At 45.8% G+C, this 25,717-nt stretch overlaps 2 protein-coding genes across 9 annotated transcripts in view; one reads left to right on the top strand and one right to left on the bottom strand.

The window, feature by feature from the left end:
• RTN4 (reticulon 4) overlaps window positions 1–16,712 on the top strand; it is a 64,868-nt gene extending 48,156 nt beyond the window's left edge. For all 4 annotated transcript variants that reach the window (XM_081000859.1, XM_081000858.1, XM_081000860.1 and 1 more), the window contains 5 exons: window positions 1,531–1,669; window positions 11,192–11,261; window positions 12,855–12,901; window positions 13,836–13,894; window positions 15,525–16,712. In XM_081000859.1, coding sequence (XP_080856985.1) covers window positions 1,531–1,669; window positions 11,192–11,261; window positions 12,855–12,901; window positions 13,836–13,894; window positions 15,525–15,567 — 358 coding nt within the window. In that variant the 3' untranslated portion in view covers window positions 15,568–16,712. The remainder of the gene's footprint in view (window positions 1–1,530; window positions 1,670–11,191; window positions 11,262–12,854; window positions 12,902–13,835; window positions 13,895–15,524) is intronic.
• Window positions 16,713–18,730: 2,018 nt separating this feature from the next.
• Window positions 18,731–25,717, bottom strand: part of EML6 (EMAP like 6) — a 176,275-nt gene continuing 169,288 nt past the window's right edge. For all 5 annotated transcript variants that reach the window (XM_081000806.1, XM_081000802.1, XM_081000803.1 and 2 more), the window contains 3 exons: window positions 24,750–24,903; window positions 23,078–23,178; window positions 18,731–20,174 (listed from right to left, as the gene is read on the bottom strand). In XM_081000806.1, the coding sequence (XP_080856932.1) occupies window positions 20,150–20,174; window positions 23,078–23,178; window positions 24,750–24,903 (280 nt within the window). In that variant the 3' untranslated portion in view covers window positions 18,731–20,149. The remainder of the gene's footprint in view (window positions 20,175–23,077; window positions 23,179–24,749; window positions 24,904–25,717) is intronic.

Below are 25,717 nucleotides of genomic sequence, written 5' to 3'. Positions count from 1 at the left end.
TGCAGGAATCCCAGCTAAAGCATCCATGACAGATGACCACCACCCTGCTACCCTTGTGCACACTGTGTCCCTTGGGCTGCTTGCCATACAGCGGCTCCTGCTGATCAACATGCAAATTTGCTTCTTCCCCTTCCCGGACCCTATCTCTGGGCTGTAAAACTCTTTAGAGCAAAGGTTTATGCTTAAGTTATTTGTAAAGCTCCCAGCTCCATTTTAATGGAAGCAATTAAAGGTTGACAGAGCAACAGATTTACTCAATGCTAACTTAGGAGTCTAATCCATTGGAAGATGGCTTACCAGACACCTAGCTTTCTTTACAATGCATGCTCGTATGTGCCCTCCTCCAAATACCAACGGTCTTGCAGATCTCCATAATAAAAATTATGCACATTAGTGCAAAAAAGAAAAGAAAAGAAGATTACTGTTTTCTTTCCTACTACTACGTTTACCCAGGTAGGTTTGGATCCTTAGGCATTTATCATAATTTCACAATGCACTTCAGTACAGTAATGTTTCATTACACTATATTGCATTGGTATGGTATATCAATAATTTCATAATCTTTGGCCATTTGAGTAGCTTTGGAACCTACATAGCCAACATTGAACCATCTCAAAAGCAATGCCACCACTTTTGAATTGGGCAGTCGTGAAACTTGCGGTAGCTTTAAAATCAGGTACCTTTCACGACAAGAAAAGCATCGTGCGAGCAGAATCGGCAGAAGCTACATGCCTGTCTAAGGAGCATCTTGAAAGCTTCAAGGATGCCACATTTCTGCAAATAGGATAAAATGGGAGGAATTTGACATTGTGCTAAAGTGGTGGTTCTATCAGGGCAAACATTTTAGCTTGCTAAATGCAACAATCCCCCTCTCCTCCTGCTGCGTTCTCTCCTGGGGGTTCTCCTAACCCCCAGAGGCACTTTTGGAGAGCTGGGCTGGGCTGGGCTGAAGCATTTATTTCCCCTTTTAAAATATTTAAAATATGTTGGGCTGATTGGCAAGAGGTTAGTGGGATGAAAGTAGAACTTTGAGGGTTGTGATATTCTGGGAAGTGGGTTTGCTTAATACAGTGAAGCTGTGGGAGTGTTGTTGTTTTTTTGTTTCAAAACAAAGGCTCTTCTTTGGACTGAGTAGGACATCATCTCCAGTTATATCTAGCCAAAAAGACATTTGATTTTAGTTGCCAAGCCTGCCTTTCCATGTGCAAAAAGGCACAGTCTTATTTTATTTTTTTACCTTTCATTTACCTGCTTTAAGTGGCCAGACATTTGCTTCTACCATTTAAGCGCAGTTTAATGAACTAATTGTGCCGGTTCTTGGAAAAATCTGGGGCTTTAAGCGTGGCAGCTTCACTGCTGTGAATAAATTATGGAGTGCCTCACGCTTGGGTCTTTGTCCATCTGTACAATTCTTGAGCACCATGACCTTCCCCGTCGTTTCTCCATTGTGCTCTGGCCAAGAGCTTGAAGAGCTCAAAGAATCTCAGGCTGCCAAGTCGAATGTTCTGAACGGCGCTTTCCCTCTTTTAGGGCTTATTTGGATAAAGATGTCGCTGTGTCTGAGGAGCTTGTGCAAAAATACAGCCATATGGTGCTTGGCCACTTCAACAACACAGTTAAGGAGCTCAGACGCCTCTTCCTAGTGGATGACTTGGTGGATTCGCTAAAGGTAAGAGACTTCCATTATTTTTAACCTTTCCGGAGTATATACTAGCAGAAGGGGAGAGAATCTTGTCCAGGTTGCCCTGAAGGACCGTCTAGTGTTTTCCAAATGCAATAAAGCATGTGAGGCGGGCAGGGAGGTGGCTGTATGGTTTTAGAGCAGGGATGGCGAACTGTGCCCTTGCTTTGGATGTTGTTGGGACTCCAGCTCCCATCAGCTGGAGGGTGATGGGAGTTGTAGTCTTAGCAACACATGGAGGGCAACGTTCCCCACCCACACGTTAGAGGTTCTAACGACCACCGGGGGTATGTGGACCTATTTGGATTTCAGTTCCCTTGGTGTAGTGGTTAAGGGAGGTGGACTCATAATCTGGTGAACCAGGTTCGCTTCCCCGCTCCTCCACATGCAGCTGCTGGGTGACCTTGGGCTAGTCACACTTCTCTGAAGTCTCTCAGCCTCACTCACCTCACAGAGTGTTGTTGTTTGGGAGGAAGGGAAAGGAGATTGTTAGCCGCGTTGAGACTCCTTAGGGTAGTGATAAAGCGAGATATCAAATCCAAATTCTTCTTCTTCTTCAGTATTTATGCCTATTCTTAAATTAGGCAGGCATATTTGAAATTTGTTGCTTTAGAAGCAAGGTTCGTCTATATTAATTGACTATTGGGCCAGAAGCCGGCGACTTGGGATGCTTCCATACTAGTTATTTAAGGTGGAACTGCCATGGTTTGATCACAGTTTGGGTGGGTACCCACCCAACAGCATCATCTAGGTTTTTTTTTATATTTGTCTTCCATCTGAATTCCTAGTCCCATCTTTATCCTTCCCAGTTGAGGAAGGCTGCTTTTTAAAAGGGCCTTCTCTTCTGCCTTTTTAAAAGGGCGAATTTTGGACCTGTCACAGGACAGCACACATTCATTATAAAATTTGTGACTGGTGCCATTTCATGACCATGATTTTGACTTTTAATCCTTTCATTATTGCTAAAAACACTTCCCCAGCTATTAAAAAAAAAGATATTCAGCACCATAATGCTCTAATGTTTGTGGTTTAATTATTCCCACTTTACAGTGTTATGGTGTTTGAACTCCATTGCACCATAATACCGAAACTGGCATAATAGCATTATGGCGTTACAAGGCTTTCATTAAAGAAAAGTTACAGCTGGAAAAGGATTTCAGCAATTTGAAGCATTGGCTTTTAAAAATGTATGGGGGTCATTAAAAATGGTACCCACCAAAAAACGTTGTGAATGTGTGTTGTACTTCAGATGGCCCCCACCCATGGATTCTGTGCAGACAGTATACAATGTTGTAAACATTGACAAAGCATAATACTTCCAATAGAATAAAAGTCTTTGATCCAACTGGCAAAAGAGGAAGAAGAAACCCTCTGATATGAAAAATTAATTTCAACTGTCAGTAAAGTCTTCATTCTTGCCCTGAACAAGGGAATATTCCGCAGTTCCTTTCCAGCTCATTGATTTAGCATTCTGCCGTTCTTTCATGCTTCAAAAGACTTGCATAACCACGTAGGTTTATATGAAGTGGAGCACGTAGGAAGTGCTTCTGAAATAGAAGACAGCTTGGATATTTTCTTTACCCATCTAAAACCATGATTGGTTTTAGATCTAGGCTAGAGTAGCTGATACCGTAGGGCTGTGGACCTTTAATATTTAACCACTTAATCATGCTACTTTCATTTTCCATCTGCAAAAATGCCACCTTAGAGTGCATTTAAATGCCACTTTACAACTTCTTGCTACTGGATAATTCCAGTTGAGAGGCTGGTGATCTGAGCAAAGTTTTCCAGTTTTGGTATAGCCACTTCTATGGGAGTCGTCAACAGCCCTGGAGGAGGATCAACTGTCTCCTTATCAGAAAATCTGAGTTACTACCTGACACTGTTGATTGGCTGAAGCCTATCTGTTTTGCTTTACTGACTTACAGAATTTGCTCACTGGTGACTTTGGGGTGTTGAAATTTCAACTCCCTGACTTGGTTCAATTGCTGGTGTTGCCTTAGCAAGATACAAGTCAGTGTCCTCTCTTGCTCTGCTGAATGCTTTCTCCCAGCAGTCAGCAGCATAAAGCAAGACTGAAGCAACCCATTCCTAAAATGTAAAAGGAAATTGCTGAAGGATGGTTCTGTGGAACTCAAGATGAGTTGGAACAAAATAAAACCTTTAGCATCGTTTTGTTCTCCCCACTGCAGTTGTTTGAGGCTTAAGAACACCAGAGGAATCCTGCTGTATAAGACCAGATATCTGTCTACTCTAGCATTCCAAGTCAGGGATGGTCAACATGGTATCCTCCAGATGTTGCTTGACTACATTGACCATTGGCCGTGCTAGTTGGAGCTGACGGGATGGGTGGCGCTGTGGGTTAAACCACAGAGCCTAGGGCTTGCCGATCAGAAGGTCGGCGGTTTGAATCCCCGCAACGGGGTGAGCTCCCGTTGCTCAGTCCCAGCTCCTGCCAACCTAGCAGTTCGAAAGCACGTCAAAGTGCAAGTAGATAAATAGGCACTGCTCCGGCGGGAAGGTAAACGGCGTTTCCATGCGCTGCTCTGGTTCGCCAGGAGCGGCTTAGTCATGCTGGCCACATGACCCGAAGCTGTACACCGGTATAGTGAGATGAGCGTCGCAACCCCAGAGTCGGTCACGACTGGACCTAATGGTCAGGGGTCCCTTTACCTTTTAACATCTGGAAAGCCATCAACCCAAAGTTGATTTAGAATCTTTTCGCACTGAGGTGCATGTTGTGTGTGTTTTTTCCCCACAAAGGGAAGAAGATATTTCTCTGAAGTGTGTGGAGTTTTTTTTATTAATGACTTTTGGGTGAGTTTTCTCTGTGGTTTGCAGTATCTTTGGCATCCCACCCCCTTCTGGGGAAAGGCCTGCAGTCAGCCATATTTAAAATGCCAAAGAGGGAGTGGAAACTGCCCCATTCCTTAAATTTGGAAACTCAGACAGCCTAGGAGATGCCAGTCACATGTGCTGGAGGGACTGCTCAACAGTTTCCCAATACCATTTGCCAGGTGATGATGGCAGATCAAAAGAACTCCCAGCTATGCAGCGATGGCAAAGTAGACTTTTGAGGAGCAGGAGGTTTGTTGAAAAGTTTTCAGTCATACTGTGATTTTATCAAGCTCTGCTGTAGCGATTGCAGCACAGTATAAATTCGCCAAAACATATGGCCCAGCCAGTCTTATTCTGCCACAGGACTCGCTCCTATCTTTAGTATCTTCAAACTGTGTTAAGGGGTCAGCTGTTCAGTGTTGGGTTTGGGGTTGATTATTTTTCTTGCTAAATATAGTAGGAGTCACTAAAGGAGGCATATAAGAGATCACATATTGGTTTAACACAGCCTTTCTCAACCTTGGGTCCTCAGATGTTGTTGGACTACAACTCCCATCATCCCGGGCCACTGGTCCTGGTTGCTAGGGATGGTGGGAGTTGTAGTCCAACACCATCCAGGGACTCAAGGTTGAGAGAGGCTGGTTTAATGCCATTTAGCCCAATATGACAGGATTAAAAGCCTTAGGTGCAAGGGCCAAATGTGCCCCTCCATGACGTTTGGTCTGGCCCTTGGAATTCTCCCCGGGTTACACTCCTCGTGGCTTTGCTACACACCCTCACTTGCCTAGCTGGAAACTCTGGAAATGCCTCTTTCTTGTTGACGGAAGATGGGGGGGGGTGTTGGGGGTGTCTGCTTCCTGTAGTGGCCCCCATGCTCTTGGCTAACTATATGGCAGAGCCATATGGGCAGGGATGATTCTGCAATGCTGTGTTGTCATGAGTTCATGTAACTGAGCCTGCCTGGTGGACTGACTTTCATGTAAGATGCACCCTGTCCTATCGCAGAAGAATTCTTGCTTAAGCTTACAGCCTTAAAAAGAAGAAGAAGACATACAAGGGCCCTTGCCTGGAAAGAGATTTAGGTATCTAATCTGAGCCTTAACATCTGCTAAGACTTGCAGCCGGTTCTGAGATAGGCCAGAGTACTGCAGAAACAGCCCGTTGCCCATAGTTGCTGTATAGGTAAGACTTCTATGCAGTTTCTGAAATAGGGGTTGATTTTTTAAAACAACAACAACTCCCTAGTGGCTCTTAAGCAATGTGATGAGCAGCCACGTTGCAGGGAAGGCAAGGTTTCTAACCCTTTGGAGGAAAAAGCAAGCTTATGCACCAGAAAATGTATTGTTATGGATGTGCGGAATGACCTGGCCTTGTCAACAACTGCAACAACTGTAGGCCTCAGATTGTAGTATACATGCTGGGGGTAGGGAACCTCAGGCTCTGTGCTTGTGTGAACAAGTGATTGTAGCCCTCCAGGACTGTCTAACCTCACTGGCCTTTCTCCACACACTCCTTGAGTGCTTTTGTCTACCTGGAATGTGGCCTTGAAGAATGGAAAGGGCTACGTGTAAAAGCTCTGGTGTTTCTGTGACTGGAATGCATCCTTCTATGCCAAGGAGTTTTCATGCATTCCCTCCTTTTGCATCTGGCCACACCTTCTTTCCCCTTTTGCTGACATGTGGCCTCTGCAAGGTTGTCCGTGATGATAATAATAATAATAATAATTTATTATTTATATCCCGTCCATCTGGCTGAGTTTACCCAGCCACTCTGGGAGGCTCCCAATCGAGTGCTAAAAGCAATACAGCATTAAATATTAAAAACTTCCCTAAAGGGCTGCCTTCAGATGTCTTTTAAAGATAAGATAGCTGCTTATTTCCTTCACATCTGAAGGGCGTTCCACAGGGCGGGCGCCACTACCGAGAAGGCCCTCTTGTCTGGTTCCCTGTAACCTCACTTCTCGCAATGAGGGAACCACCAGAAGGCCCTCGGCGCTGGATCTCAGTGTCCGGGCTGAATGATGGGGGTGGAGACGCTCCTTCAGGTATACAGGTAACATGGCCCTCAGCCCGAGAAGGGTTCCCTTTGCCTGATAAATGCCACCAAGCATTTTCTGCTGCATTTTCTTGTCGGTGCTTCCCAGGGTGCTGTGTACGCCATGCTTTTAAGTCAAAAGTACTGTGCCAAGGCAAGAATGCATAATCTTAAATCTACATAGATGCCTCTCCCAGCAGCCCCAGATTGCATGCAGTGGTCAGAGATGAAGGGAGGTGCAGACCAGCAGCATCTACAGGGCCACAGGTGTACTGCTGCTGGCTTAAGCGTTCAGCAGGAGCCTCTGTTGCAGGTGTTGCAGCCAGTGGAAGAGGAAAAGGGGTATTAACTGGAGATGGGCCTTTGGGTTGCTGGCTCTTTGTCACCAGTCCCAGGAGTATCCATTTAATAGTGACATTACCAGCATTGCAGGTGCCAAGCGAAAGCTTCTTTATATTCTCCTTGGGCAGTGCTTCTCAAACTTGGGTCCCCAAGTTTGTTGTTGGACCACAACTCCCATTCTCTCTAGCTTGCAGGACCAGTGGTCAGGAGTGCTGGGAGTTGTAGTCCAGGAACAACTGGAGACCCAAGTTTTTTTTGGGAGGGGGGACTCAGGATACCTTTGGTTAACCAAGGGTCACAAGCAAGGGTTTCTTAAAAGGTAAAGGGACCCCCGACCATTAGGTCCAGTCGTGACCAACTCTGGGGTTGCGGCGCTCATCTAGCTTTATTGGCCAAGGGAGCCGGCGTACAGCTTCCAGGTCATGTGGCCAGCATGACTAAGCCACTTCTAGTGAACCAGAGCAGTGCACAGAAATGCTGTTTACCTTCCTGCTGGAGTGGTACCTATTTATCTACTTGCACTTTGACGTGCTTTCGAACTGCTAGATTGGCCAAGAGCAGGGACCGAGCAACGGGAGCTCACCCCGTCGCGGGGATTCGAACCGCCGACCTTCTGATCGGCAAGTCCTAGGCTCTGTGTTTTAACCCACAGTGCCACCCACGTCCCAGGGGTTTCTTAGAATGCAAGAATGAGAAATACAGGGTGTAGGGGAAACCAGTGCCATTGAGTCTTTGGATAAACTCTTGCTAATTTGCCATTTTTTACTACTTTTTAAATGCATTGCTGAACTTTTTTTTTTTTAATTACCGTATTTTTCGCTCTATAACACGCACTCGACCATAAAACGCACGTAGTTTTTAAAGGAGGAAAATCCGTAGGCATGCCACCCGTAGGCATTCCCTCCATAACATGCACAGACATTTCCCCTTACTTTTTAGGAGGAAAAAAGTGAGTGTTATGGTGCAAAAAATACGGTAACTCAGTTCATAGTTATATCTTAGAGGCTTGTAACCTACTTCGAACATTATCCAATAAAAAAGAAAACCCAGCCCAAGTAATAAATACTTCTAAGTAAATGATTGTGCAAATGTACCCTTAGTCATTTTGTTCAGAGAGCCCTTCCCCTACTGAACGTTTTGCCCTCAGATTAGCAGTGGGAATCAGCTGACCTGGGAACTCTCACCCACCACCCCACATGCAACACATTAGTGATTCAGCACTTCCAGCTCACACACCCACACCCCTGCCCTTCTTACTTGGCAAGTAGATCTTAAACCCTCTGGGAACTAGTAGGGCTCTATCTCATCCCGGGACACGTTGGTCTCGTTCCCTTATTTCTCATGTTACATTTGGAATAGTAAAGGTGATTCTCCCCCACCTCCTCCAGTTTCACGGGGTTGGGGTTTCGGGCTTGCAATTAACTAGTTGCTTAGGAAAGGTAAACATTTTGCCTCCGAAGGAGGAGGGCCCTCCTTGCTTCCTCTCTCAAGTCCTAAAGAGCCACCAGTTCCTTGAGAAGAGAGACCACAGACCAAGTTGTTTCTCAAGTTCAGTCCCTGGTGAGCTGGGCAGAAAGGATGTCAAGTTAGCAGGACCAAAAGAGACTCAACACACTGCTGTATACCAAGCCAGACCACTCGTCCATCTTGCTTAGCGTTGTCTGAACTGAATGGCAGCAGCTCTCCAGGGTTCCAGGCAGGGCTCTCTCCCAGCCTTACCCGCAGGTGCCAGGGAGCGTCTACATGCAAAGCAGATGTTCTACCATGGATCATGGCTCTTCCCCAGCTCCCTGCCTGAAATAATGGAGAGCTGCTGGGCTGGATGGACTGGTGCTTTGACACAGCAAGTGGGAACTGTGCACACCCAAAGCTCTGCAGTTAAAGATTTTGCAAAGCTGCTTCCCCCCTTCTAGACTTAAGACCAGAGATGGGGAGCCTGTGGCTGTCCAAGTGCTACTGGACTCCCAACTCTCATCAGCTCCCTACCGATGAAAGAAGAATGAAGTTGATGGACTACTTTCTTGTAGTTTGGATTCATTGCTCCGTGCTGCTCCAGAGAAGCGGACACGGAGCAATGGATCCAAACTACAAGAAAGAAGATTCCACCTAAACATTAGGAAGAACTTCCTGACAGTAAGAGCTGTTCGACAGTGGAATTTGCTGCCAAGGAGTGTGGTGGAGTCTCCTTCTTTGGAGGTCTTTAAGCAGAGTCTTGACAACCATATGTCAGGAGTGCTCTGATGGTGTTTCCTGCTTGGCAGGGGGTTGGACTCGATGGCCCTTGTGGTCTCTTCCAGCTCTATGATTCTATGATTCTATGATTCTATGATTCTATGACTATGCAGAATTAGATAAATTAACAGGAAGGATTCGAAACCTGCGAGATCAGAGATTCTTAGAAGACTGGAGTAAATATATGTACTATTTGAAAAGTAATTGTGATGAACAGATTACGCTAGCAGGACTGCTACAAGTTTTGTAAGGTGGATTATTTGAAATATTGCAAGAAAGACTATGAAGAGAATTATTAGTTAAGGACAATTAAATGTAATGCAGAAATTAAGAAATGCAGAATAAGTGATAAAGAACGGAAAATCATCAGAGGTGTTGAAGTTATGTTGTATGACTGTTGGAACTGATATGTAAAAAAATTAATAAAAATGTGTGTGTGTGTGTGTGTACACACACACACACACACACACACACACTCATCAGCCCCCAGCCAGCACAGCTAATAACCAGGGATAGCACGAACTGTAGTCTAGAGTCAACTGGAGGGCCACAGGTTGGCCGCTACTACTGAAGACAACCTTAACCCCACTCCTCCCATTAGCACTAGGTCACAAAGAACCAAGGCAGCCTTAATGGCTGCCACCATCTAATTTCTATGTTCTGGGAACAGAAGCTTACAGGGTCTGGGAAGCGGAATGCAAGGAAGGAGGCTGCAGTGGGTGGTGGTGGAGAGAACAAAGGTTTTGTCCTACATCTGTGGTTTTCAACCCGTGTGCCGTGGCACCCTGGGCTGCCTTGAATGATGGCCAGGGGTGCCATGGGCAACACTGGCCTCTGTCCCTCTTTCCTTCCCTCCCTCCATCAGCCTCCAAATTCAATCCACCAGTCTCTGAATAGAGCTGTGCAACCCTCCCAAAGGCTTGCACAGCTGTTTGTTGCAGCAGCGCTGGCTGCAAGCTCCCCAGGTGAATGATGCCTCTGGTGCTGGGCAGGGGGTGCTACCCAGGCCCTGGTGGGGCCATGTGCAGAGGCACATCTCTTTGGGGCAAGTGGGGCAGCTCAGAGACCAGAGGCGGCAGCTGCAGACTCCCAATGAGAGGGGAGAGGAGAGGTGGCTGGGTGAACCCTTCACAAGGCAGGGTGTTCGAAAAAGGGTGAAGGGCTGCCGGCTCTGCAGGCAAGGGGTGACGCAGCTGGGCTCCTGAGGCTCACAAGGGTGCCACAGAAAGAATGTAGTTGGTCAAGGGAGCCGTGGACCCAAAAAGGTTGAAAGCCTCTGCCCTATGTAATATATATCAACCTTGCTTGCTGCTTGGAGGGTATCTTGCTAACGAAACATTCCCTGTGTGGTATGAGCAGCTCGCAGCGACCTTAAGTGCATGGAAGTAGCATAGGGAAGTTTCTAATGTGTTGTGGTTTGCTTTGGGTTTTATGATTTGGTGGAAGCCGCCCAGAGTGGCAACCCAGTCAGATGAGTGGCATATAAATAAATTACTATTATTATTATTACTATTAGCCCTAAATCTAATGGCAGAGGGCCTGTCTCATTGCTTGTACTTGAACCTCTTCTGTGGTCGAAATGGCCACACAAACCACAGGGAGATGGAGCAGACCTGAAATCCTATGAGACACTTCGTCATTCTCAGCACGGCCAGGGGACCTCAAAGCTAGTCTGTGGGATCCCATTACAAGTCCTTTTGGCTATAATTATCTCTGACATACGGAGGCTGGAGCGCTGCCTTTTCGCTGCCTGATCTTTCCATGCTGCCTTCAGAGAAGTCCTTCTAGTGAAGGCCACCTAAAGAGTCGGAACAAACGCCAGATTGCCACGGGAGATGCTGCTGCTGCGAGTGACATTTCCATGTCAGCTTCCCCCATTTTCCACATGCAAGGCTTTAGAATGGCTTACACTTCTAGTGGATCCCATCACTTGGGGAGTCTCCAGCCACTCCCACCCCCATACCTCACATAGCGGCCAGCCCGTGGCAATTGCAAAGCCTACTTGAGCTCTAATAAATGGTCCACATTCTGCATTCCTACTCAGCTTTCTCTTTTTTCTTCCAGTTTGCCGTGTTGATGTGGGTGTTCACCTACGTTGGTGCCTTGTTCAATGGTCTGACATTGCTGATACTGGGTAAGTCGGCTCTCTATACTACGTTGCACCAAATAACATGCAAAGCATTTTTGAGAAAAGCGGTACGTCGTCGCAATTTTGGTGTCACGGCACAGCATGATGCCGAGGCGTCAGAGCAAATCGGCAAAGGCTGCAGAGTTTTTGTGGGGAAAGTCGTAGAAACGCCATGTTTTAATCTGTAGGGTTTGCAGAGGAGGGCTGGTTCCATTGCTTTTGACTTGATCACAGTCATTTGCTTGATATGCCAATAGTAGCAATCAGGATCAGTATTCCTACAGGGCAAAGTAAGGGGAAGGCTGCAGCTCAGTGGCAGAGCATCCGCTTTGCATCCAGAAGGTCACCGGTTCAATCCCCGGCATAGACCTGCAGGTATAGGGCAGTATATAAATTCAACCCATCAGTCTCCGAATAGAGCTGTGCAAGATTCCTTGCCTGAAATCTTGAAGAGCTGCAGCCAGCCATGGCAGATGATACTGAGCTATGGTCTGTATGGTCTGAGCTAAGGCAGCTTCATAGAAGGAACCACAAAGTACCATCTCTTCCAACCCCTGCAATGCAGGAATCTTGCATGGCCCTGAGATTCAGAGTCTCGTGCTCTACCGACTGAGCTATCTTAAGTACCTCAGGTGAGTGCATAGGTGTCTGGATGATGTATTTGGGGACCTTGCTTTGCTTGTCCAGCTCAGCATCACATGCTCAGTCATTGTTTGGGGGCATTGCACCCCATACCCACAGAATGCAGAGACTGCTGTCTGTTGCAAGGGCTATTTGCAGCAGCCTCGTATTTTTGTTTTAGCCTGGATTCACACACCTTACTTTAGGGGTCAGCAACCTTTTTCAGCCGTGGGCCAGTCCACCATCCCTCAGATCATGTGGAGGGCCAGACTATATTTTTTGGGGGAGAAATGAACGAATTCCTATGCCCCACAAATAACCCAGTAAAAGGTAAAGGGACCCCTGACCATTAGGTCCAGTCGTGGCCGACTTTGGGGTTGCGGCGCTCATCTCGCTTTATTGGCCGAGGGAGCCGGCATATAGCTTCCGGGTCATGTGGCCAGCATGACTATGCCGCTTCTGGCGAACCAGAGCAGCGCACGGAAACACCATTTACCTTCCCGCCGGAGTGGTACCTATTTATCTACTTGCACTTTGACGTGCTTTCGAACTGCTAGGTTGGCAGGAGCAGGGACCGAGCAACGGGAGCTCACCCCGTTGCGGGGATTCGAACCACCAACCTTCTGATCGGCAAGTCCTAGGCTCTGTGGTGTAACCCACAGTGCCACCCGCGTCCCTTTAAATAACCCAGAGATGCAGTTTAAATAAAAGCACACATTCTACTCAAGTAAAAACACAAGGCAGGCCCCACAAATAACCCAGAGATGCATTTTAAATAAAAGGACACATTCTACTTATGTAAAAATATGCTGATTCCTGGACCGTCCGTGGGCCGGATTGAGAAGGCGATTGGGACGCATCTGGCCCCCGGGCCTTAGTTTGCCTATCCCTGCCTTACTTGATCTTTTCTGCATCCCTGTATTTGCATACACTTACGGATGTTTCTTGTGTTTTGTTTTCCCCTGCATTCCATTCCAGCTCTGATTTCGCTCTTCAGTATTCCTATTATTTATGAAAAGCACCAGGTGAGTGTACGGTGTGGCGTGTATTCCCTGACAATTCTGCCAAAAATGTGATGGTTAATTGGGATGATTAAAAGTTGTGTACTGAAAAAGATTTGAGAGAGCTCTGCAGAACACAATCCCACCTCTTCTCCTGTTGATCTACTTAGCTGCTGCTGTTCCTAGTGCTCAGCTGGGGTTATGTAAGTCCCTGGAGGGTGTCCCTCTTAAGCTGACTTGGCAGGCTTTCCTGGTTGGGAAACTACTTTGGAGCTGATCAACTCCAAATGACCTGCTTTAGAGACCCTGGGAGGCAGAGAGCTAGATTGGAGGGGGGCAAGACTTTCAGAGAACAGGCTAGCAAAAAGAGCAGAGCACCATTTCAAGTAAACAGATAGTGGGTCCCCTCTGCCCCCATATATGGATAAATTCCTCCTAGACCATCTTCAACTGTAGGGTTGCCACATTTCAAAAATTGGAAATTCAGACACAAAAGTTGTTGAGCCCTGTTCAACAGTGCCTTCAAATTTATATTTTGCTTGGTGGGCCTACAAGGAAGCTTGACAGATATAAACTTACAGACATCCTCTGCCAGACACTGAAAATTGTATTAAATTTGCCTTAATTTGTGGCTAATTTGGTAAAACTGGGGAAATGAATAAAAATGATTTGGGGGCGGAGGGGGAAAGGCACTGAAGATTCTGCAAATCTTTAAAACATCACTAATCCTATACTAAATAAAAAGCCTTGCACAGTTCTGAAATAGATACACATACAGAAGACATGAACTACTCTCAAGGCCTAGTGGAATAGGGATCAATGTTCCTTTTTTGTTAGGGGGGCGGGAAACCTCTGTCCCTGGTTATGGGGGGAATGTTGAGCAGAAAGTAAGTGTTAATACATGGTGATTTCCTGTGTTATTGAAATGGTAATTCATCCTTGTGTCTTTACTTGCCAGGTTCAAATTGACCATTACCTGGGACTTGTGAACAAGAATGTCAAAGATGCAGTGGCAAAGTGAGCATATAGAATTTTGAAGATAATTTTAAAGTAGCTGATACCTTTCAATATTATTTTTAGTGGGAGATTACATGTGCATGTGCGCGCACACCTCTTTCAAGGCCCTGTAATCTGGAATGCTCTCCCCAGGGGAGTTTTCATGGTCTGTTTTTAGGTAGAAGCGTTTTTATTTACTCAAGGCTTTAGAGTTTAACTCTCTGCTTATTTTTTAAAAACGGGGGGGGGGGGAGGGTGTTGAGTTAGATTTGCGCTTTCAGACATATTACTGTATTTTCGCTTGTTTTTATTTTTCTTTTTAATCTTTGTTTTTGTAAGTCACTTTGGGGAGGGAGCAACTGATAAATATAATAATCTCACACAGCAGAGAGATGAATGTGAGCTGATTGAGCATATTAAACTTGTGCTTCTTGTAATTTTCAAAACTACCATCTATGGATGACTTATCACTCTATTTGAGGTTGCAAAGAAAAGTATTTTCAGGTCAAAACTGAAATTCACTAGAGCCTCTGGGTTTCTGTGTGACCTCTCTCTCTCACTCTCTCGTCTCTCCCTCTGTTCTTCTGCTTCTGTTCTCCTTGATCAGGCACCCCCAAACTCAACCCTCCAGATGTTTTGCCACTCCAACTCACATCATCCCTAGCTAACAGGACCAGTGGTCAGGGATGATGGGAATTGTAGTCCCAAAACATCTGGAGGGCCGAGTTTAGGGGTGCCTGTCCTTGATGGTCAGCACCCCAGTCTCTTTGCTCTGCAGCCTCTTTGTCCGCTTGCACTTTTTATACTGGACTACTTAGGTTGATTTGTTTTTTATATAAAAAATACTTGTACACCGCAATTTGATAAATAAAATTTGTAAATCAAAGTGGTTTGCAGCAGCCACTGTACAATAAAAAAAAATGTGCAGATTTAAAATCGGAGCTCATCAGCTAACTATTGCAGAAAAATGCTTTCTTAACTGGCAGGATAATTCTCTCTTTTAAAAAAAATAATATTATTTTTTACATAAAATTTCCAAAAAAACATACAACATATTTTCTTATCTTAGTCAGTGTTTTGGACTTCCATCAGCCACATTTGAAGATTTTTCACTCTTTATCACTTAATCTGCATTTCATTAATTTCACTATTACTTTTAATAGTCCTTCACTAATAATTCTCTTCATACTTTTCTCTGCAATATTTCACATAGTCCTCCTTACAAAACTTCTTGCAATCCTACTAGCGTAATCTCTTGATTACAATTGCTTTTCAAATAATTTACATATTTACTCCAGTCCTCTGAGAATCTCTGATCCCACAGGTTTCGAATCCTTCCTGTCATCTTGTCTAATTCTGCATAGTCCATTAGTTTCGTCTGCCATTCCTCTTTCGTCGGTAATTCTTCTTGTTTCCATTTCTGTGCCAATAGTACTCTAACTGGCAGGATAATTCTCAGCCATCATTTAAAAGTTAAAACAGGAGATGCATGTTGAATTTCTGTTGGGAGAGCATTCCACACAGCTGGACCAATGCCACTTAAAGGCTTGGTTTTATGTCAAATGTGCTTCACCGACTCTGGGGGATTATGGGGTACCGGGGAAGGCAGGAGGCATAACATTTAAAACGCCTTGTTTTTGTTTCTTTGCAGGATCCAAGCTAAAATCCCCGGGGTGAAACGCAAAGCCGAATGAAAAACCTAAAGCAACTTTTATTAAAAATAGGAGTTCATCTTTTAAGTGGGGAAGGGGAGGCATATTCATTTGGATTACGTGGGGAGGGTCAGGGAATAGCAAAACCTTGACATTGCAGTGCAATTTCACAGATCTTTATTTTTTAGCAACGCAGTGTTTTGAGGCCGGGGGAAATAACCTGTTCTTGACTGCCATGTGTGTTCATCATAAGTATTGTAAGCTGCTATGTATGGATTTAAACCTAATCCTCTTTTGCTTCTCCCGTGTGCAGCACTGGTTAACATAACAGATTGAAGAGCTGTACATTTTATGCTTCAGCCAAGGTAGTCTTGCTGCGTTTCGAGTCAGCGCAGTGCCGCTGGAGTGCAGGGAGAGCATTTCAGTTTAGCACTGTCTCTGGTCTGTGTAGGTTGATTGCAGATTTTCTTTTAAAAAAAAGAGAGAGATGTGTAGAAGAATATGCCATTAAAGCAAGCTTAAAAAGCCTTGCCCGTTTGGTATCGAGTGTAGCCGTATTGTGCTTTTTAATTTTACTGTTTTATCAATTGCCAATATAAAAGTTATATAAATATATATATATAGTGTTTCACAGCAGCTTAGGATGTCCAGCTCCTCCACAGTGCTTGGAATATCAGAGAACGGAACTGGGTTTTGTTTTGGGTTTTGTTTTAGCTCCATTTAGCTTAAATCTTCAGGAAAAAAACACACTAGCATCTATTAAAGAAAGAAAACACCCAACTCTTCTTGCACATTACACAGTTTTCCGCCATAACTTTTGCTGCACAAACCTCCTATAGTCTATTTTGAGTAAATAAGTTTACAGCCTCTCAAAACTCTGGATCTGTGGAAGGAATTTCTGAAGGTGTGACTCCCAAGATCCTTGCGAGGCACTGGCAAGGAGTACCCAGCATGCTTGTTCTCCAATGTGCTCGGAATCCTCAGCGCCTGTGCATGGGTCAGCGGGTTGCGCCCCGATGCTGCAAATGTCGTTTGGAAATTTCGAACCTTGTGAATGCAAGAAATTGCAAATGAAAAAAAAAATGTATACACTTGCGGTTCAAGCTGTATTAAACTAAGTCTGTGGAATGCATTGTGAAATGTAAAAACAAAACAATTTGAGTATCAATAAAGCGTATAGACTTAAATGGTTGTGTGTTGTTTAGCAAATTAAGTATGAGTGCAGGGACCGGTAAATTACAGGTATTCATCTTGAATGTGTGAATCCTCTCCACCGAAAAGTATGCTGAGTTGCTGCATGGTGGTAGATTGGTACATGTACTTTGCCACTTAAGGCTCCAATTCACTAGTGAAGAAATACTGCAATAAGTCCAGTTCAGACGACAGCTTCCAGCATCCCTGACCCCCATTGTCCATGGCGACTGGGGCTGATGGCAGCTGAAAGGCAGCAGCATCTCACAGACAACATATTGGCTATCTCTGATTTAGTGTTCAAGATCAGGCGTCAGCAAGGTTTACCTCGCCTGTGCTGGTTCACTCCCGCAGAGATTGCTCCATGGGCTGGATCACATCTGCACATACGTGATTTTCTGCACTGCGGAAGCGAGTCCCCGCTCCGCGCTGCGCTGGTTTAGTGCAGCGCATGGGACTCGCTGAGTGAGCGGCTTGGTTCAGGGGCAGCTCGTGGGCTGTTTAAATGACCCTCCGTGGGCTGCTTATGGCCCATGGGCCGCAAGCTGCCGACCCCTGTTCAAGATCATGTGACAAAATAAAAGGGCAGCTAGTGTGTGCCACTTCTACTCTCTTTAAAAAAAATTTTTTTCCCCAGAAAAAGTATGTGAATGAGTCACTAGCTTTTATTTATCTGTTCTGGGAACTTTTGACAAATGAGATCTTTGCTGTCTACGATCAATGCTGTAAGAAGAAGGGGCAGCCGGGCAAAGACCAGTCTGCTTGTTTCTGGCGCGCTGCAGACCTCGAATGAAAAATCTTGACACGCAGCTGTTTTCAAATCATAAATCTTTTACTGGATCGCTTGAAAAATAAACTCATGCAAGTACTATTTCAATTTACATTATAATACAGCACCAGGAGCACATTGTTCCTAAAATCAAACCATATAAACAAATACAAACAAATCTCTTCCTGGCACACACACACTCTATTGCTCTTAAATATTTTTTGCACAATTTCACTACATAGCAATTCATTCTGTCACTTTTTTTTATTTTAAAAAAGAATTAGGATACAATCAATATGAAAAGGCCAGCATTACAACATAGGCAAACAAGGTGACCATCTGACATCAACAGCTCAATATGATTACACTGCCTAATACAGAAAGGCTTCCTTAACAGAGAAGAGTGTGGGAATAAGACTGCATAGGGACCTGTGTGTCGGAAATCATAGAGGCATGTAAGGCATTAATATATTCTATTGATCGACTCTCAACAAATGGTAGCACTTTTGCACGTTGATCCCCTCTCCTACCCCTGTGGAGAATTCTCCAGTTTTATTTTGGCTCTCTCTTAAACCTGGGAGTGAGCTGCTTACCCGCGTGGCTTTCCTCAAGCGGAGCTCGTTGGAACAAAGATATTTGCACGTCAAACATTGCTGCTTGTCCCTTTGCAGGGAGGCTATCTGTTTGCAGAGTATTGCTAGCAAAGGAGAACGCAGTAGTCTCTTTCAGCAGCTGGTGGTGGCCCCTGCCTGACTTGGCGAAGAGGATAGGAGGAGCCCTTTCCCTTCATTGGCCAGCTAACTATTGCAGCCTTAACCATAGCACCCGGACTCAGTAAGGTAAAGGTAAAGGGATCCCTGACCATTCGGTCCAGTCGCGGACGACTCTGGGGTTGCACGCTCATCTCGCTCTATAGGCCGAGGGAGCCAGTATACAGCTTCCGGGTCATGTGGCCAGCCTGACTAAGCTGCTTCTGGCGAACCAGAGCAGCGCACGGAAACGCCGTTTACCTTCCCGCCAGAGCAGTACCTATTTATCTACTTGCACTTCGACGTGCTTTCAAACTGCTAGGTTGGTAGGAGCTGGGACCGAGCAACGGGAGCTCACCCCATCGTGGGGATTCGAACCGCCGACCTTCTGATCGGCAAGTCCTAGGCTCTGTGGTTTAACCCACAGCGCCACCCGTGTCCCAGTACCTTGGGGGCAAAAGGATCTTTCCATTTCCTCCCTGTAACTCCACTACAAAGTATAGGAGGCATGTTCTACCACTGCTATTGGATTTTTCTGGGTGAGGAACAAAATTCTGCAGCTTCTTGGTTCCCTGCCTGAGAGGCTGTGTGTGTAGCTGCCGAATTGTTTGCCAAATCTTTGGAACAAAGGTGGAGGAAGGTTTATTCATCAAAGCATTGCCGTTATTGGCCCCGATCTAGAAACGCAGCGGGAAAATGTTCTTCTGCAAGTGGGAGGGGGCCAGAAAGAGAATAATCTCCCCCTTTTCCTTATGGAAACCTGAGTAGGAGTTGACCAACACCCAGAGGACCACAAGGCCCCCATTCCTATCCTCAAGACTGTGTTAGATATGTTGCAGATTTAATTTGACAGGCAGCTATTTATAAGAGACTTTCCTTGCACCCCACCCACTCTTGTTAAAAGAACCAGTTGAGACTCAAGTTAAAATACTGAGACAGATTAAATGCAAAAGAAGAGAGAATTGAACATCGAGGGTGGGAGGGCAGGAGGGGGAATGACTTTGTCAGCCCTCGTCAGTTGTGGAAGTTGTAGCACCGAGAGTAGAAAGCAGACACAGGCAGGAATCCTGTACCACTGGCAAAGCTTTCAAAAGGCACTTCATAGGAAACTGGCAAATGAACTTATTTTTAAAACCGGAAATATCTGGGGAGGGGAGGGGGTAATGATAATTTGGTCAGTATAAAATTAGCCATGGCTCAAAGCTTTCTTTACTCCGGAGCCCTTACCCAATAAGGTTTTGTAGTGGGTGGTTTCAGAATGGTTGGGTTTATGAAAAAACATGAATACTTTTTAAAAATTATCTTCAAATCGCAACTCGTTTTGTTGGCAAAAAGGCTACTGAAGCTTAAGTTTGCACTATGGGCTAGGCTTTGCAGATTAGGACTCTTGATTTTCAGCAAGAGAGGTTTAGAATCATAGAATTGGGAGGGACCCCCCTCCCCCCCAGAATCATCTAGTCCAACCCCCTGCAATGCAGGAATCTCACCTGAAGCACCCATGACAGATCAACGTTAGCACAAACCAAACGGGGCATCCTTCAGTCTTAAGGACCAAATCAATTACCGTATTTTTCCGTCTATAAGATGCCCCCATGTATAATTCACCCCCTATTTTTGGGGACTCCAATTTTTTGGGGGGGATCCATCCGTGTTTAAGACGCCCCCCAAATTTTGGACATTATTTTTTAGGGGGAAAACCTAGTTTTATATATGGAAAAATACAGTAATGTTTTCTTCTTTTGCAATGGTTGAATGGTTGGGGAATGGCTGTGGCATCCAACGTAGGTCAAGTTTCACACATTTATAATCTACGCAGCGTTTTGTTACAAAGCCTCCTGTTGAAGTCTTGGGAGGCATCCCTGTTTGGCACTCACGTGGCGGTGGTAGCAAGAGCGGCACTGGAGGAAACTGACCTTCAAAGGCATCGCCATACAAAGACGCTAGAAAGGAAGAAATGTCAATTACCATCTGTGTGCACATGTGTGGTTGAAATCAAGACTTCTGCAAAACTTAACTGGCAACCTGGCTCTGCCCTCCAACTTCCATATCTGCATGGTTATTCTAATTCAAGAAATATACCCCATCCAGCAATACATATTATGCAGTCGTAGCTTGGAAGTTGAACAGAATCCGTTCCAGAAGTCTGTTCAACTTCCAAAATGTTTGGAAACCAAAGTGCGGCTTCTGATTGGCTGCAGGAAGCTGCTGCAGCCAATGAGAACATGCGGAACCCGCGTCGGATGTTCGGGTTCCAAAAGAACGTTCGAAAGCCGGAATGCTCACTTCCGGGTTCCGGTCATTCAGGAGCCGATTTGTTCAGGAGCCAAGGCATTTGAGATCCAAGGCACGACTGTATATTAAAAGTGAATCTCTGCAGGCCATAAGACTTCAGCTGCATCCTCTCAGACCTAGAATTTGTTCATTACAGTCCGGCTAAGGCCTGTGCAAAACGGCATCTTCTCCATGCCAGACTCTTGCAGCTGTTTAGTGACTCAGATCCGCCCCCCAAATTCCTTCCAATGACACAGGGAAGACAGTTGAATATTACTTGGGGCATTAAGGCAAGCCAGGGACATGAAAGACTTCAAACGTGAATAGTGAGGGTTAATTTTTCATTTTATTTTTTATTAGTTTGACATTTCTATTTCTGACGTGGAGGCTCTTTGATAATCACTGCACCTCTCATTCTTGTAAGAACCCAGACACGTACGTTGCAATTTGGTAGATGAAGGAACAGAGGATGGCAGAGATATTGGCTTACCGGTGACCTGGGTTCACAAATCCAATTTTGCCCGTGTGCAACATTCAATCCGGGCTGCCTAACGTCTTGAGCAATGCCCTTTGGTTTGCTTCCTACGTGTTTACTGTAGCCGAGTTTAAGCATTTCCAACATTTCCTTGCGACGGTAACAACTGTTCCGTTTATTTATGGCCTTCTCTTCAGAAGGGGCCCTGCTTCACCCCTCCTGCTGCTCAATGCTGTTTTCCTGGCTTGCAAGAGGAAACAGAAGTGGCGCAAGCAATCTCCTCTCACCCAGTAGAGGGAAGGCAAGGGAGGGAGGGGGCCAAAAGCAGACTGATCAGGCCCTAAGGTCTATTTTTCTGTAGCCTGAGGGCTCCACTCCCTGACTGGGGGCCACATTTTTGTACAGTAGGCAAGTTTCTCCTTCGTCAGCCTCCATTCCGATGGGCAAGAAGCATGATCAGAATTCACATCCCAGCCTGGTGGCGAAACCCAAGGAAGGTGCAGCCAGGGAGGATCAAAGAGGATGTCAAGGGACCCGGCTGTGGAAGGGGCCTGGTCTGGGGAGAGTCGCAAGGGCTGAGGGCTGCAAGTGCCTCCCAAGCCCGAGGTTCTCTGGAGGAATGGAAAAGAGGAATACAGTGGTACCTCTGTATGTGAACGGGATCTGTTCCAGAGCCCCATTCGCATCCTGAAGCGAATGTAAGATGCGACTGTGCATCTGCACGTGCGTGGGTTGCGTTTTGCCGCTTCCGCGCATGTGCGTGACGTCATTTTGAGCGTCTGCGCATGTGCGAGCGGCGAAACCCAGAAGTAACGCGCTCAGTTACTTCGGGGTCACCACGGAGTGCAACCCGAAAATATTTAAGCTGAAGCGTATTCATCCCGAGGTATGACTGCTTAACAGATGGCTGCCTTTCACTGAGGGAGATCATTGAGCCCACCCAGCTAAGTACTGTGTGAACTAGAGGTGAGGATGCTCAGGGCTGGAATGTGGCCCCCTGGGCTTCTTTATCTGGCCCTCAGAACTATCCCCACCCAAGTGCTTTTGCCTGGCTGAATAATCACAGAATCAGAGAATCTTAGAGTTGAAAGAGACTCTTGAGTGTCACCTAGTATTGTCACCCCAGCATTGCCGGAACCTCAACTACAGCATCCATGACAGATGGACACCCAACCTCTGCTTATAAACTATTCCACTTGTCTGGATGGAAGCTAAAGAATGTTTGTAAGGAATCCAGCCTACTGCAGAAAGGCAAAGTTTACATCCTTTGCTCTGCCCAACTGCCGACTTGTTCCAGCAAAGGGCTGGATGCATAGCTGTCAACTTACAGATTTGAAAACAAGGGACCAGCAGCCTCAAAAATAATGGATCAGCAGCCAAAATAAGGGATTTTCCAAACACGGGTATGTTCAACTTCTGAGCCCCTCCGAGCCAAAGGCAGAAAGCCCAGCCAGCAGCCAAACGAAGCCTCAAGCGGTGGTTCCCACAGCGCAGCAACCCGGCAAAGGGGATGCAGCAAGGAAAACCACCGTCACCTTTCCGCTGGGAAGCGCTGAGCAAAGGCGAGTCCCCAGGCAACGCGGCCGATTTGATCGGCACAAGGCATGCAAGCTCCACCCCCCAGTCGTTCTTAGACTCCTTATTGAGTGAGCAACGCAGCCAAGCAACACAGTTGGAGCTTCCCTCCTCCCTGGCCGGCAGGGAGGGAGGGAGAGGAGCTGCTTCCTTTGAAACCCAGGAAATTTACGGGATATCATCAATAAGGGACAGCAGCGGGACATGGCGCTGGGATAAGGGAGTTTACCGCCAAATGAGGGACGGTTGACAGCTATGGTTGGATGAGTCTGTGTGTCTCTTTGCCACCATTTCCTACAGCAGCTTGTAGGATCTGGCAGTTAGCACTGACTTCTTCCATTTGATATTCTTTTATTCTTTTGTCCTCTCCACCACAAGAGCTCAAAGCAATATCTTCTCGCCTCCCAAGAGCCTTGCAAAGCGGGCTAAGTTGAGTGTGAATCTCCCCGCGGGGACCCGAACTCTGCTTTCTCACACCCAAACCCAACACTCAGCTTGGCATAAACAAATGCAAAAAGTTACCTGCAATCATCCCCTCCTGTGCTGATAACGTACTTGTCATCGTGAGAGAAGCGTATGTTGGTGACGTGAGCTGAATGGCCGAAGTAACGCTTGTGTTTGGCCTGTTGGGAAAAGGCAAGGTTTCTCTCACACACAAAAAGCACCGTCTCGTTCCATCCACATTGGCAACTGCGGTGTTTTTTAATCGTCAGAATGCAATGAAGACCGACTACATTGATCACGGGCATCTGAACACTTCTGAGAACCCATAATATGGTTCTATATACAGGCATCTCCCTCCTCATGTGTGTTTAACTTGAGAACAACTGCATATATGCGCAGTGCCGGGGGGGGGGAATAAATAAATCAATTTTAATTCCAAAAAGGCACAAAAGAGACAAAAACACCCTGGAAAGAGCGGAAAAGCAGCTAGTGATCCCAGGAGTCTACTTCTGAATCACAGCCAGGCACTTCCTCTAGCGATCGTCCTCTAGCGATAAGGAAGACAGAGAGCCACCTTTGCTACCATTTATCCCCGTCTGGTTTTTTAAAGGGGGTTTTCAAGGGTTTCCAGAAGTTTAGAGAGGGGTTTACAGGCTTTGTAGATGGTTTCCCCCACTATACATGATTTCACCTATATGCTGTAAATGGGGAGACAGAAGCCTGAACCAAGGCAGGGGCAGAATGCAACTTGGTCGGCCTTTAAAGGTGAACCTATATAACTTGCACTGTTTGAAACAATGTGTGAACCGAAACAAGGCCACCCTTTGAGATTCTCCGTTCCTCAGATTTTGCAGTGCAATTCTACAGTTAAGTAATGTGTTTCACAATGCATACGTTAGGATAAATATCCAGATATTCATGAAAATAACACGCAGGAAATGTATTGGGGGGGAATTGCTTTCCAAAAATGCACATATTTTGGGAAATTAGCACCCCAAAATGTGTATATTGGGAGAAATTTGCACAAAGATGCTAATGAATTCTCAGAAGGACTTAAAAATAAATAAATCACGAGATGATGTGGAGAATTGAACTTAAAACTGGGAAAAATGAGAAACTGAAATTCTCACATCTAACCATCCCTGGTAGATGCAACCAGGAATAAACTGGAGAGAAAAAGTTATCACCGTGTCCCAATTTTTTTATTGCTGTGCGGCACAGTTTGGAAACAAGAAATTCCTGTCTTGGGGGCAATAAAAATGTAAAGGTAAAGGACCCCTGACAGTTAAGTCCAGTCACGAATGACTCTGGGGCTGCGGTGCTCATCTCGCTTTACTGGCCAAGGGAGCTGGCGTTTGTCTGCAGACAGTTTTTCCAGGTCATGTGGCCAGCATGACTAAGTCACTTCTGGCAAAACCAGAGCAGCGCACGGAAATGCCGTTTACCTTCCCACTGGAGTGGTACCTATTTATCTACTTGCACTTTTGACAAGCTTTAGACCTGCTAGGTTGGCAGGAGCTGGGACTGAACAATGGGAGCTCACCCCGTCACGGGGATTCCCTGCAAAAATATATACAACTACAGTTTCCTCCTTTGCCAGATGCCTGGCCTCCAAAATGCACCAGGCAATTAAAAAAAATTTTTTTTGGCTTTCTAAGAAAATTTCCTCTCTCGTTTATTCATGAATTCAGCACCTCACCCCATTTTCTGATTCTGTGCACAGACACCACAAGCTAGAAAGCCGACTTACAAATTTTTCAGTGCAGGGGAAGTCAAAGAGTTTGACTAGTCCAAAGTCGTCCCCGGAGACAATGTTCAAGCCAGCGTGGGTTACGCAAGCGCAGTTGACATCTGCCTTATCCGCATTTCGAGGCCAAATACCAATGACTTCATCTCCAAGGATACTGCTCCAATGGTGAAAGAAGAAAGAAAAAAGATAGTATAGCATTTGGGGCATGTGTTTCTGAAGACAGTAAAGCCCTTGGGAGCCAGGTATGTTGGTTTTTTTTTTTAAAAGAAAAAATATACTGAGATCTCTCAGAGAAGATGCTTTTGGCAGCACAGAGGCAGCCAGTCCCAATGTGTTGGCATCCATCTGTCTCGAAAGACAATGTAGTGTACCTCTGGGAGTGAAGTGAAATTGCTGGAGAATCACAGCACCTGCTGTGGCTGCAGAGACCGGAAACTCATAACTGCTGCCTCCCATGTCATTTTTGCTATGTTAGCAACACCAAAGTGACCTCTCTGGGGTGCAAGTCTGGACAATGTATGGAGGTCCTGGGCTGCCCAGACAACAAGACCCCACCTTGGCCTCCCTGATGTGTATGGGATGTAATCCATTGGTATGGTCATTCCTGATTTCCCTAGCTGGGCACAGGCAGGGGAAAGCCGAGTCATGCAGCCATTTTCTCAGTCTACTTTTGTCTTTCTATTGTCTTGCTGTTCTTTTGCTGCCATGCTGCTCTCCTGCAGCCATTTTGCTATCTGACTGTAATTTTGCTGTCTGCTGGCTCTTAGCCAGCAACACATGACTTCAGTCTCCATATGAGATGAACTCACAGTTTATTGTGTAACCATTAAGCAAAGCCCGCCTTTCAGGGATCAAATCGTGAACTGAAATGTGAGTAAACTTTTTGTTACTTTACTCAGAAAGACTCTTGTGCCTTTATTCTTTTAAGAGGGATCAAAGGGGACACCAGGAAATAATCTTAACTAGGA

Source organism: Podarcis pityusensis (genome assembly GCF_964106645.2).
Source record: "Podarcis pityusensis genome assembly, chromosome: 3".
NCBI lineage: Eukaryota > Metazoa > Chordata > Lepidosauria > Squamata > Lacertidae > Podarcis > Podarcis pityusensis.
Note: the sequence above shows the minus strand (reverse complement) of the source record. Positions and strands in the feature narration are given on the sequence as shown.